Source organism: Theropithecus gelada, chromosome 9 (genome assembly GCF_003255815.1).
Source record: "Theropithecus gelada isolate Dixy chromosome 9, Tgel_1.0, whole genome shotgun sequence".
Lineage (NCBI taxonomy): Eukaryota > Metazoa > Chordata > Mammalia > Primates > Cercopithecidae > Theropithecus > Theropithecus gelada.
In genome coordinates this window covers 63,163,616-63,176,589 of record NC_037677.1, presented here as the reverse complement: position 1 = coordinate 63,176,589, position 12,974 = coordinate 63,163,616, and the positions used below count along the sequence as shown (strand labels likewise).

The following is a 12,974-nucleotide window of genomic DNA, read 5'->3' as shown; positions in this document are numbered from 1 at the left end:
ATGAGAACTCACCCAGTGCCACGAGAACAACCATGATTCAATCACCCTCCCTCCCTCAACACGTGGGAATTACAATTTGAGATGAGATTTGGGTGGGGACACAGAGCCAAACCCTATCAGTGAGCTTCTTTAGGAAAGATGAGGTTTCTTTGGGAAATAACTCTTGGCTCTCTGAGGGCTTGGCCACTCTGACTTTGATCAAAATGGCAACTGGGGCACATACCTGGGTGAGGCCAGGGGGCCCATGATAACTCGGTGACTCGCTGCCCCTTGCTCACTCCAGTTGGCAATGTTGGGGCATTTGGTCCCTGCTGTGGCTGCTCCCATGTCTGTCTGGCCCTTGGCCTCTCCTCCCGTGGTAGCCAGTTCTGCTGTGATCAGCCCAGCCCGCTGCTGGAGCTATGTGCTGGTTTCCTGCCTCTTCTTGAGCATTCTGGGCTCCAGGAACTGTTTGTTGGTTTCCTGTGGGCCATTCCTTTCCAGGACAGACCCAGAGGCTGCAACCCTCCTAAGACCTGCCCACACCCCTGTCCTGAGGTGAGCTTCTCAAGAAGGTCCCCGGCTGAGCAAGGGGTGTCAGGAACAAGATTGGAGGCAGGAGAGTGTGTGCGCCTGCTTTATAGAGTGGGAGTGTGTGCTCATGCATGATGAGGAGGCTGTCACTAACTTGGCCAGGGATGGCTGCCATTTTAAGCAGAACCAGATTTGCTGGCATGAATTGTTTAAATGATGGTAGACACAAGCGCTGCAGGGAGATCCTCCCAGCCTAAATTAAAGAAGTCAACAGAGGGAAAAAATCCCGGGCCATCTTGCTCCACACCTCCCTCCCCTGTCCCAAGCCTTCTGTCATCTGTGGGAATTTCAGTGCCTCACTGACACCTGAATAACAATCTTTTGTCATCCTGGAAGGCACCATTATGGTACCAAAGGACAACTGGGGAGCATTGGTTCCCTCCCCAGCCCCACAGAAACTTGTTCTTCATCAGCCTCCTTAAGCCATCCCAGACAACCCACATGCTTAATACAACTATCATGCCTTCTATCTGGGCAAAGTGCCATGTGTCTGTAGACACAGCTACTCGGGAAGCTAAGACAGGAAGATCGCTTGAGCCCAGGCATTTGAGGCTGTAGTGAGCTATGATCATGGCTGTGAATAACCACTACACTCCAGCCTGGGCAACATATTGAGACCTGGTTTCTAAATAAGCAAACAAAAATTGTGCTTTCTCTGCAAACGGAGTGTCTAGGGAAGTACTTCTTACTTTCTTGTGGATTAAGATCATCTGGGGACCTTGTTAAGCTGTAGATTCTGATTCAGGAGGTCTGGAGTGGGGCCCCAAGAACATGCATTTATAAAAAGCTCTCAGGTAAAGCCAGTGTCGCTCTCAGGGAAACCACACTTTCAGAATGGAAGCTCCAGACAGCCCTCCTCTGCCTCTGACCAGCCAGCTAAGTGCCTCCTAATGTCATTCTGCTATCAGAGAGAGTGTGGGGTAGGAGAGCAGGGTGGTCTGAAGTCTCTCTCTCTCTCTGTCTCTCTCTCTATCTGTCTCTCTCTCTCTCTCTCTCACACACACACACACACACACACACACACACAGCTGCATGGGCTCACAGAGTTGCAAACCCAGACCCATGTTCTAGGCTGGGCTCTGCCAGGAACTGCCAGGAGTCACATCTCTCTCTGGACCTCAGTTTCTTCATGTGTATTCTCTGGGGTGGAGCTGGCGAATAGTTGAAGACCCCTCTAGCTCTACCATTTTTTGATACTAATTAACCAACAAGCATATTTGAAGTTCTCCCTACAAAGCCTGAAGCCTTGACTTCCCATCCAAACTCCCATGCAAACTCCACCCCATCATGGCTGTGTGTCTTTGGGAGGATCATTTCCTTCTTTGGTCTTGGTGTCCTTGTTTACAAGTTGAGGGATGATAAGAGTCACCTGATCTGGGCAAGTCAGGCCATAAATAAGGCTTGTATGTAAAGGTGCCTAGCATAGTTCTTGGCAGAGTAAGGATCCGTTCAATATGATTGAATTGGTTTGTGCATCTGGGAAGAATGAGCAGACTGCATACTGTGTATTAGGGTGTAGGGAGGAATCAGATGTGACCCTGCCCTCTAGTCATCTGGGTACACAGATTCTAGATTAAAGGATGTGGGGGTGGTAACTAACAAGGAGACGGAGACGAGGTGTGCAGTTCCTGGGGGATCTGACGAAGAATTAAAGCAGAAGGGTAGGAGATGGAGAATGGGAAGGCATGCCTGAAACCCTAAAGCAACTCTTGATGAGTAGGCAATGGCAGGAGGCCCCAGAACATTTTCTGACCCTTAAACACTGAGAATGCATGTCTGCTGGGGAACAGTAGTGAGAGGGGTAAGGGCATGGGGGTGTTCATGCCTGAGTCGGGGGCTCTGGATGGTAGAGACATCTGGGAGTTCTGACGGAATGGGGGTGAGGAGGCCTAAAGATAACCTGTTCATAGTCTTTCAGGGCCTTACCCATTCTGGCGGGGGAATTGGGAAGTGCTGTTGGGGTACGCAGAGGAGGGCAGCTGTGATAGTACATTTCATCCCGAAAGCACTACATGATGATAATGACAGTAGTGATGATGATGCCCTAATTTTAGTGTCATGGCAACATTTTCCAAGGGGATGGAATTGGGTACCCTCATTAGTGTCATTTTTGTCTGAGAGATTTCAAGAGTCTATCTAGGTGTCATTTTAAGATCTATTGGAAAAAAAAGTCTTGAATGCAGGTCACTGGCCAGTTGGTTCCATGTAACTGCACTGCCTTCCGCTAAAGCCATGTTATGACAACGTGGACAAGTCATGGGAAACCTATTTGAGACTTAGTTTTTTCTTTTTCTTTTTGGAGCTGGGAGTCTCACTATGTTGCTCAGGCTGATCTAGAACTGCTGGGCTCAGACAACCCTCTCGCCTCAGCGTTCCAAAGTGCTGGGATTACCGACGTAAGCCACTGCACCCAGCTGAGACTTAGTTTTTTCATCTGGAAATGAAGGTGACCTTTGTGATCCCAGTGGCCCCTTGCACTTGTGTATAAGGAGATTCCCAGCACTGCTCATGAAAGTAGTGATGGCAGAGTAGCCTCTGGGGCGCGGGGGGAGGGGGGGCGTGGTGGAGGGGAGGATGAGGATGGGATTTCCATTAAATGAGTTTCCATGTTGCTTTTCTTCAGGCACCACTGACCTCGATGGAAAAATGAAGTCCCCGGCCCAGGAAAGAGACCCAACTCTGTGGCTGTTTTGGATTAGTTTGTACAATGCCCTGCAGCCCTACTTTCTCAGGAGGCTCCAAGTGACCAAATGTGACCAGGAAGTTTTTTGTTAAAGGCAGTCTGGAAGAGAAGTTGTGACCGTCGGCATCCCACAGCCGCCCCAGGACGGCCTAGTTGAGACATTCACTGGAGGGCCTGGGTGCAGCCCGCTGCCTGGCCAGTAGGCGGCGCGCACACGCCGTGGGGCCCGGGTCCGGGCGTGCGCGCGGCTGGTGGCAGCGGGGCCGCGCACGCTAGGGTCCGGGAGCCGGGCCGGTGCCCCCGGAGCCATTTCCGGGAGGGGCGAGGCCGGCGGCTGCCGGGCCTCCAATCTCGGCGGCGGCGGCGGCAATAGTGGATTCTGGTTCTCGCGGCTTGCGAGTCTGTCGCGCGCTGAGGGAGACGCGGGAGGTGGAGCCGGCCGGGTGCTCGAGGGAAGGAGACGGGAAGCTGGTTCCGGCGTGAGGAGGTGGAGGGGCCGCCGCGGGCTCCGGGGGGCGGTGAGGGTCGGGACGGAGGCGCCGCGGGATGAGGAGAGGGCAGGGGCCGGGTGAGCCGGGGGCGCGCAGAGGCGGGGTAGGGGCGGCTGCGGCCGGGGCGGGGGCGGGCTGAAGGCGTGGGCACCTGCAGCCGAGGTCCAAGCGAGTGGACGGCGGGCGGGCGCGGGGCCGCGGTGGGGCGGGTCTGGAGCCCACGCCTGCCGCGGGGTAGGAGTGGGCGTGGGCGGCCAGGATTTGCTGGTCCTCCGACGGGAGGGGAAGGCTGTAAGGAGGGAGGGGGGACAACGAGAGCGAGGCCGTGCTGCTTCTAAAGGGAGTGCGAGGAGGCAGGACCCTGGCACCCTCGGCACCTTCAGCCCGGGTTGGGTGGTCTAGGCTGGGCTCCGCACCCCGATCGCGCGCAGACGGGGCGTTTCCCCTAGTTTCCACCTGGGTGGAATGCTTTGTGGGAGTCTGGGTCTGGATTAGTTTCATCAACTGTGGGAGGGAAACCTAGTTGCAGCAGGATTTTGATTCGCTGGTTTGGGGTGCTGGGGGTGGAGTGTGATATCTGGGAGTGAAATCTGAGCCTTCAAAGGAGGGAGAGAACCATAACTTGGCTGCTCTGGCGAATCTAGGCGGGCCGGCGAGACAGTTTAAAGCTCTAGACGTAAACAAACCTGGTTCCCTTTTACAGAGTCTGAAGAAGGGGAGCGCGGAGAGGAGGCTGGAAGAGGAAGATGCCTAGTACAGACCTTCTGATGTTGGTGAGCCTTTTGCAGACATCCTCCTGGTTCGAAGGCACTTGTCTCCGTTTTTTTTTTTTTAGTCCAAAGGATCCCAGTGTGTAGATTTCACCTCTGATGCTTACTTTTGGTAGCTGAGCATTTCTGCCACCTTTTATTTTGTTTTGTTTTGTTTTTTTGGAGACGAATTCCCACTCTGTTGCCCAGGCTGGGGTGCAGTGGCATGATCTCAGCTCACCGCAACACCTGCCTCCTGGGTTCAAGCGATTCTTCTGCCTCAACCTCCCAAGTAGCTGGGATTACAGGCGCACGCCACCACACCGAGCTAATTTTTGTATTTTTAGTAGAGACAGGGTTCTCCATGTTGGCCAGGCTGGTCTTGAACTCCTGACCTGTGGTGATCCACCTGCCTTGGCCTCTTGAAGTGCTGGGATTCCAGGCGGGAGCCACCGCGCCTGGCCAACCACCTTTTATTTTGGATGAATGATCAGGATGAATAAATAGCTGAATTAAATATATCAATACGGTATATGTAGAACTTAAATTATTGAAGAGTCTTTTTCAAAATTATTGTTTTTTTAATGAGACAAGGTCTTGCTATGTTCCTCAGACTGGAGTGCAGTGGCTATTTACGGGGATAATCATAGCTCACTGTAGCCTGGAACTCCCATTTCAAGTGATCCTCTTGCTTCAGCCTCTGGAATAGCTAGGACTAGGAGTACAAGTCACCTCTCCTGGCTTTCTTTTTCATAATTCTTGCAGTTTTAATCCCTCCCTTCCCATACTACCAGAGCAGTTTTGAAACCTCTTATTATTACGTTTTATCAGGGTCTGCCATATATTGGTTTATCTGAGTGTTTGTCTTCCAGATTAGAGTTATGGTTCCTCAGCAGGCAGATAAGCATGTCTTCTTTGTTTAGAGATGTATAAACACCTAGCATGGTGCTCTGAATATAGTAGGTGTTTAACAAATGCTTGTTGGATTGAACCAGTCTGAATTTAAGTTCTTTTGTTGGGCAGAGAGGTATGCCTGCTTTAGAGCTGTTTCCTCTCCTCCTGAGATCTTTCTGTGCTGTTTTACTGAGCAGGGAAGAATAGCGTTGCTAAGTGCGTTTACCAAAATGACATTTTATTTTTGGGACTTTTATGATTCCTTACGGGCTTTTTAGTGTGAGAGTTGTGGGGAGTTTATAGCTTTGAAATGGTGGTATAGATAGTGTCCGGGTTTAGTTTATTTTTTATCTTTTATTTTTTTGAGATGGAGTTTCGCTCTTGTTGCCCAGGCTGGAGTGCAATGGCACAATCTCAGCTCACTGCAACCTCCACCTCCTGGGTTCTCCTGCCTCAGCCTCCGGGTAGCTGGAATTATAGGCGCACACTACCATGCATGGGTAATTTTTGTGTTTTCAGTAGAGATGGGGTTTCGCCATGTTAGCCAGGCTGATCTCAAACTCCTAACCTCAGGTGATCCACCTGCCTCGGTCTCCCAAAGTGCTGGAATTACTTACAGGCGTGAGCCGCCATGCCCAGCCAAGTTTGTTTGTTTTTGTCACTTCTCTGAGTGCAAAATCAGTGGTTTAAAAACAGTTCGTTTCTCTCTTTTTATCTCACTATCCCAGAGGGTGGGTTGGTGTCACTGGGAAACTGGCAAAAACTGGTAGTGAGATTCCCTTATACTGGGTACTGACATCGTAGTGGCGTTACCTATAAGGTCTGCAGGGTGGATAAAGAAGAGAGAAACTAAGTTTTGATCCATTGTGATTTGAGGCAGGGAACTAGGATAATTTTAGGTAGTATGTGAGAGACATAGATGAATACTTAGGTTACCCACAGATCCCCATGAAAAGTTCATCTAAGATAGTTTCTTGCCCCAAATTTCATGGATTTTTCAGTTTTAATTAATACCCTTATATAACTTAGAATTCTTATTAAAAGACCACTATGTTAGAAATACTGGAAACTATAAGTAAGCAAAAGGAAAGGGGATTTGGTAATCTCCCCTATCTCCTACATCCCCTTCATTCCCCTCTACCCTGTGCAATAATTTATCACCCAGAAAAAACCGCTGTGAGCCTCCTGGAAGGTTAATGCAGAGTGACTTGTGGCAATTGACAGTTTCTGTTTATCCTCTTACAGAAGGATATGTTTATGTAAATTATAGGTTTTAAACATAAGATATTTCCCCATGCACAGAGATATGCTTATTACTTCTAGGGTCTATGCATTTACTTTAACAGTCAGAACAATGACTGCTTTTACTCGGAATATTAACTTTGGAATCATTTTTGTTTTGAGGTATTTCTCTAGCTGTTGCCACCACCTTTCACCTCCTCACCTGTTAATTTAGAATGTTTAGGAGTGTTGCTTTGCTTGTTGCTATAAGGAATTAATCCACATAGATGTGAGTGACCCTAGGCAATCATCACTTTCTGAAGACAACATACGTGTTGCATGAAGTGCTTTCACTGGAAAAGTTGTCATTCATTCCTTGACTGTAATGTATAATACTATTTGGAACTAAATGGTAAATAACCAATAACCAAGGCTGGGTTTTCAGTGGCACACTAAATCATCATTCTATGAGGTGTTTCTCTAACTTATATGATATGTAATACACATTCTTGGCCCTCCAACTGGGAAGGAAGGACCTAAGTGAATGAAAAAATAACCTCAGTGCAGTGCAGCATCTCAGAATTAGAAATAATCTTAGAAGTCATGTGATGCAGCTTCTTTTTGTTTTTTAGAAACAAGGTCTCATTCTGATGCCCAGGCTGGAGTGCAGTGGCGTGATCTCAGCTTACTGCATCCTTGATCTCTGAGGCTCAGATGATTGTTCCACCTCAGCTTCCTGAGTAGCTGGGACAACAGGCACATGCCACCATGCCCGGCTGATTTTTGTATTTTTTTGTAGAGATGGTAGTTCGCCATGTTGCCCAGGCTGGTATCTAATTCCTGGGCTCAAGGGATCCAACCACCTGCCTTGGCCTCCCAAAATGCTGGGATTACAGGCATGAGCCACTGCACCTGGCCTGTGGTGCAGCTTATATTATACATGAGTCTGTTGAAGAGTGTCTCTGATAAATGGATATCCAGTCTCTCATCTTTTCTGCTAATGGAATAAGTGAGCAAAAGCTAGGAAACAATGCAAGGTGGATTCAGGAATAGTAATGTTAACTCTGATAGCTAACATTTATTGAGTGTGTATTACATGTTAAGTGTAGGAATACTGTACTTACTTATTTTTCACAAAAACCTTTGGCATCATTCTTTTACAGGTGAAAAACTCGGCCTGTAGAGGGTAATCACAGCAGTTGAGTGGTGGAGCCAAGTTTGACCTCAGTTGGTCTGACTTCAGGTCCCTCCCTCTTGCCTACTTTGTGTCCTTACCCCTGGTAAGGGTAGAGGTTGCTGACCATTAAGACTGATGGGAGAGGGTCTGTGTGGAGCAGATGGGGTAGGATAGCTCCGCCCTCTAGGGGGCACTTTGGGAGTGGGGGACTGCGGGAGGAGGGAATCTTTTTTCTTCTAGTGTAGTCTTGTCTGAAAATACATGTTTTATTATTAACTCTTGTTTATTGGGTCAGGCGTGGTGGCTCATGCCGGTAATCCCAGCACTTTGGGAGGCTGTGGCAGGCAGAGCATTTGAGGCCAGGTGTTCTAGACCAGCCTGGCCAACATGGCGAAACTCTGTCTCTACTAAAAATACAAAAATTAGCTGGGCATGGTGGCACACGCTTGTAATCCTGGCTACTCGGGAGGCTGGGGCTAGAGAATTGCTTGAACCCAGGAGGTGGAGGTTGCAGTGAGCTGAGGCTGCACCACTACACTCCAGCCTGGGCGACAGAGCGAGACTGTCTCAAAAAAAAAAATTGTTTTTTATTTTCCTTTGTGTCGCATTTAACGAATTATATTGAAATTTTAAAATTTGTGTCTGCAGATATAGTATTATAATCTTTAAATGCTATTTCAGAATAGCAAAAGGGCATTACAGAATATTTGTTATAAAAAAAGGACTTTGGGTCATAGGGTTGAAAACTACTTGTGTGGACAGTATGCTGTGAGAGAAGACCTGGAGATGACCTGGAGTCCACATATACCAAGCCTTGAATCCGGACTGACGGGCTCAGGCTATCAGCCCTCAGTGTGTTCCTGCCCTCAATTTTGTCCTCATTTGATTAGGATCGTTTGCTTGCCTTTTTCCATTTGCTGTATGTGGGATGTCATAGACTGCAATACTTTCCACCTGTGTCTCAGAGAATAAAATGAATATGTTCATCTGCTGAGAGTTGTGATGATGTCAGAGGGAATTCAAGTCAGGTAGCTTAGTAGCAGCCTTTCTCCCCACTTGGCAACCATTCTTTTTATTCATACTCTCCTCCTTGGTGCTAGAGGGTGGTATCACTTTACAAGTTGCCAAATATTTGTAGTTTTTAAGAAAAACGTACTTTATAAAACCAGTCTACCCCTTAGGTGGCTTTTTTCTTGTCCCATTGGAAAATGATGAGTAAATTAGCTGGTATTCATAGATGAATCAAGATGAGCATGTGTAGCCTGGTAGTGCTAGGTGGCGTTTGAGTGATAATTACTTATCTAGGGCAGTGGTTCTTGACCAGGGGCGATTGCCTTCTGGGTGACATTTGACAATGTCTAGAGACAGTTTGGGTTGTCACACCTGAAGGGTTCTGCTGGCATCTGGTGGGTAGAGGCTAGGGATGCAGCTAAACATCCTACAATGCAGAGTTTCCCGCAAACAAGAATTATCTGGCCTAGAATGTCAATAGTGGTGAGAAGCTGTTCTGAAGTTTCTTACCATAGATACCTGGATATCTGTGTAGTCTATGCTTTCATATGGCTGGGGGAATGATTCCCTTTTTGGAGGTTAACGTGTCTCTTATTGTCTCACTTGGGGTTATTTTGCCCATGGGTCAAGCCCTGCTGCTCAGGAATATATATTGGAGATGGTGCAGCATGATCTTCTATAGCAGTGCAGAATTCTTTTTTTTTTGTTGTTTGTTTTTGTTTTGAGATTTGTTCTGAGACGGAGTCTCGCTCTGTCACCCAGGCTGGAGTGCAGTGGCGTGATCTCGGCTCACTGCAAGCTCCGCCTCCTGGGTTCACGCCATTCTCCTGCCTCAGTCTCCCGAGTAGCTGGGACTACAGGCGCCCGCCACCACGCCCAGCTAATTTTTTTGTTTTTTGTTTTTTTCTAGTAGAGACGTGGTTTCACCGTGTTAGCCAGTATGGTCTTGATCTTTTGACCTCGTGATCCGCCCGCCTCGGCCTCCCAAAGTGCTGGCATTACAGGCGTGAGCCCCCGTGCCCGGCCAGCAGTACAGAATTCTTAAGAAATGCTTTCCTTTGCAACATTTCTGCACCACTCTTTTCTTGATTTGCAAACAGCAAGCTTCCCTCAGTTTTGTTTTTGGGATTCAAAAATTGAATCTTTCCAGGTCCCTGAGCGTATCTGTGACCCTTGAATCTTTTTCAGGGATGCTTTCTTTCTGAATCTCAAATGGGATTTAAGCAATAAACTGAAAGATTGACCTTAGTAGCTCTGTTCTATTATTTGAGCCTTGTGTCTTGTTTGTAGGATTTGCTAGAAGAAAGGGAAAATTCATTGGGATTGTTGATAGGACATTAAAAAATTTGTTGACATTTGAGTGGCCGTTGCAGGTTGAGCACTGTATTTGGCATTCTCCCAATGTTGTAAATGAAACAGATCTATAATCATTTCCACAGCCTTTGGTTTAAAGGAAAAGGGAGTTATAAACAGAATCCGAATCCCAGTATTTGACTTAGCTTTTCAGTCTATGTGTCAGGAATTTTTAGTAATATTTACCGTCTTAATTAGGTTTTATACAATGTAATATTATATACAGTTTGTGCACATTGGTGGCAGAATTGAGAATCAGCCTGGGTTTAAGAATTTCCATAGGGAATTGATGTGAATCAGTCTGTATGCGTAAACGTACAGAATCCAATTACTGAGAGAAAACCATGCTGTGGGGAAAGGGGAGGTAGGGGCCCTCTGAGAAGATGGAATAGTGAAGACTGCAAGTATTTTGTGGATATATCAGTCATATCTTGGCATAATCCAACAGCGTACTAAGGGATCAAGGCACTATTTACAAGGCTGAGCAGATTTAAGGAAAACATCTAGGTGAAAAATCTAGGGGCTTGCTAGCAACAGGAGAGCCATTATCACTCTTTTTTTTTTTTGAGATGGAGTCTTGCTCTGTCGCCCAGGCTAGAGTGCAATGGCTCAATCTTCGTTCACTGCAACCTCTGCCTCCCGGGTTCAAATGCTTCTCCTGCCTCAGCCTCCCGAGTAGTTGGGATTACACTCTTAAGCCTGTGAGAGGGCAAGGAAGGGAGTAGTTTCTGAAACTTTGAGAGAGTTGAAATGAAGGAGAAGGTAACCTGTAGGAATGCCAGCCAGTGACCCAGCAGGAAAGGAATCAAGGGGAATAAATACTGGAAACTCTTTTCCTACCCTCTGATCTCCTGCTGTAGCCTCCCATTGGTCTAACACAACTGGAAACCAGAGGTTAAGGAGTCTGGTTGATTTAATTCAGAGGGTGGCATCTGCAGGCACATAGCCGAGCTGGAAAACGCTGGATGGAGGATCTGGAGGAGGAGGTCATCTGGAGGGGAGAACACCCAGCATGCTGGAGTTGAGGTCAAGTTTGTCTTAAAAGGCACAAGTGAGGAGATAATTCTTGAACAGAATCTTGAAGACGGATAGGATATGGATTATTATAGAAAGGGAATGTTCCCACTGATTTTAACAGGACAGATTCAGAGGCACACAGTTGCCACAGCTTTGGCAAGCCCAGAGCTGCTTTGTTCCAGTAGTAGCCTTAGAATCTTAATTGCCTGAAGGGCCTTTAGAAGTCCTGCAGTCCAGCTTTCTTGCTGCCTAGGGATCCCTCTACAATGCCCTGTCAGGAGTGAGGGCTACATACTTTCTCAGGGAGTTCTTTCCACTGTTGGACAGCTTTAAGTTTTAGAAGTTTTCGTGTGTCCAGATCACTGAATGCATCAGCTAGAATTAGGTTTGAGTGTATATAACAGAAAAACCTAAAGTAATAGAAATTTTTTAGAAGATATAAATATATTTCTTTAAGAGAAAACTGTCCCAGCGTGGTGTCTCAAGCTTGTAATCCCAACACTTTGGGAGGCCAAAGTGGGCGGATCACTTGAGGCCAGGAGGTCAAGATCAGCCTGGGCAACGTGGTGAAACTCCGTCTTTACTAAAAATACAAAAATTAGCCGGGTGTGAGGGTGGACACCAGTAATCCCAACTACTCAGGAGGCTGAGGCATGAGAATCGCTTGAACCTGGGAGGTGGAGGTTGCAGTGAACCGAGGTCACGCTACTGCACTCCAGCCTGGGCAACAGAGTGAGATTCTGTCTCAAAAAAATTACAACACAGTACAATACAATACAGCACAACAATACAGTACTACAATACAATAGAATACAATGCAATACCAATACAGTTCCATGCCATGCCATGCCACGCCATGCCACGCCATGCCAATAAGGCCATTCCTGGGTCTTTGAGGCACCAGGCTGCTTCTGTCTTGTCATTCTGCTATCAGTAGTACATCACCTCCGGGGCCAGGGTAGCTGCCTGGGGTTCCACCTGTCAGGTTTGTGTTTCATTCGTGAAGAGGAAGAGGAAAGGGAAAAAGAAGGGCTTGCCCTCCATTTTAATTAAAGAAGGGCTTGCTCTCCATTTTAATTAAAACTTATTTTGGAATTTATTATGCGTACAGAAGAGTATAGAAAGCACATATCTACATTTTAATGAACAATAATAAAACAACAATACCAGATTAGGAAATAAACCATTTATCTCTAACTCTGTACGCTCCACCCTGTTACAGATATTTTCTTTCTTCCCCTCTTGGGATAACCCTGTCCTGACTTTTATAATTATTCCCTTGCCTTTTTAAAAATAGTTTTAACCACCTGTGTATGCATCCTAAGTTTAGTTTGTTTTTTTTAAACTTGATGTAAATGGATGCGTATGTATTTTTATTTTTGTGATTTTCCTGTGTTGCTCAGTATTCATGAGATCCATGTTATTGCATGTAGTTTAAGTTCATTTTTATTGCTGTATATATAGTATTTTATTGTGTGACTAAACTGCAGTTATTTATCCATTTGGCTTTTAATCCATATTTGGGTTGTTTCCAATTTGAGGCTTTTTCAAACATTACTGTTATGAACGTTCTTGTATAACAAGTGATCACAAGTACAAGAGTTTTTCTGGGATTTATGCCTAGGAGTGGAATTGCTGATTGTAAAGGCGTACATGCCTAACTTCACTAGATATTGTTAAGCTTTTCTAAAGAGGCCAATACAATTTATACCACTATCAACAATATATGAGAGTTATATCCACCCAACTTGGCAAACCTGATATTTATAAAGCTTATTTTTTGCCAATCTGGTAAGCAGATAAAT

At 46.6% G+C, this 12,974-nt stretch overlaps 1 protein-coding gene across 3 annotated transcripts in view; it reads left to right on the top strand.

Annotated features, from left to right (window-relative positions):
• Positions 1–3,512: 3,512 nt before the first annotated feature.
• The window catches only part of SGPL1 (sphingosine-1-phosphate lyase 1), a 63,051-nt gene continuing 53,589 nt past the window's right edge, over positions 3,513–12,974 (top strand). Inside the window, exons 1-2 of one of the 3 annotated variants that reach the window (XM_025397207.1) lie at positions 3,513–3,743; positions 4,451–4,520. In XM_025397207.1, coding sequence (XP_025252992.1) covers positions 4,494–4,520 — 27 coding nt within the window. In that variant the 5' untranslated portion in view covers positions 3,513–3,743; positions 4,451–4,493. Of the gene's footprint in view, positions 3,744–4,003; positions 4,112–4,297; positions 4,521–12,974 lie in introns of those variants that run through there. The other 2 variants (XM_025397208.1, XM_025397209.1) reach the window with 2 other exon arrangements.